At 63.0% G+C, this 679-nt stretch overlaps 1 protein-coding gene across 1 annotated transcript in view; it reads right to left on the bottom strand.

The window, feature by feature from the left end:
• The window catches only part of HCN2 (hyperpolarization activated cyclic nucleotide gated potassium and sodium channel 2), a 14,133-nt gene that overhangs the window by 8,817 nt on the left and 4,637 nt on the right, over positions 1-679 (bottom strand). Inside the window, exon 2 of the mRNA XM_009636779.1 lies at positions 207-630. Coding sequence (XP_009635074.1) covers positions 207-630 — 424 coding nt within the window. The remainder of the gene's footprint in view (positions 1-206; positions 631-679) is intronic.

Here is a 679-nt window from a genome sequence, read left to right as displayed (position 1 = left end):
GATGCCCGGGGGCCCCCAGGGCCCCCCCCCGTTCCAGGGAGGGTCACAGCCGTCCACTGGCCCCACACAGCCCCGCAGACCCCTGCCAGCTCCTCGGGCAGCCCCAAGCCCTGCTGCCCTCACAGCCTGCCCCTCCCCGGCTCCCACTCCCACCCAGCCGGTTCAGGAGGGTCCCACCACCGGGCTGTGTCCCGCAGGACCCGTACCTCCTCCCACTGGTGGATGTAGCGGATGAGCCGGGAGAGGCGCAGGAGCCGCAGGAGGCTGAGGATCTTGGTGAAGCGGACGATGCGGAGGGCACGGGCTGTCTTGTACACCTCCGAGTCGATGCCCTTCTCCACAATGAGGAAGACGTAGTCCACAGGGATGGAGGAGACAAAGTCCACCACGAACCAGGTCTTGAGGTACTTCTTCTTGATCCTCTCCGGGTCCAGGATGATTTCCGTGTTGTCCTCAATGACAATCCCCGTCCGGAAGTTCAGCACCAGGTCCATCAGGAAGAAGGTGTCAGAGACCACGTTGAACACGATCCAGGGCGCCGTGGTCTCCTCCTTGAAGAAGGTGATGCCCACGGGAATGATGATCAGGTTGCCCACCATGAAGAGCAGCATTGTGAAGTCCCAGTAAAACCTGGGGAGCGAGAGGATGGAGGAAGGCGTCACCAGTGCCCCTCACCCAC

This window comes from Egretta garzetta, unplaced genomic scaffold (genome assembly GCF_000687185.1).
Source record: "Egretta garzetta isolate BGI_Z169 unplaced genomic scaffold, ASM68718v1 scaffold4, whole genome shotgun sequence".
Classification (NCBI taxonomy): domain Eukaryota; kingdom Metazoa; phylum Chordata; class Aves; order Pelecaniformes; family Ardeidae; genus Egretta; species Egretta garzetta.
Note: the sequence above shows the minus strand (reverse complement) of the source record. Positions and strands in the feature narration are given on the sequence as shown.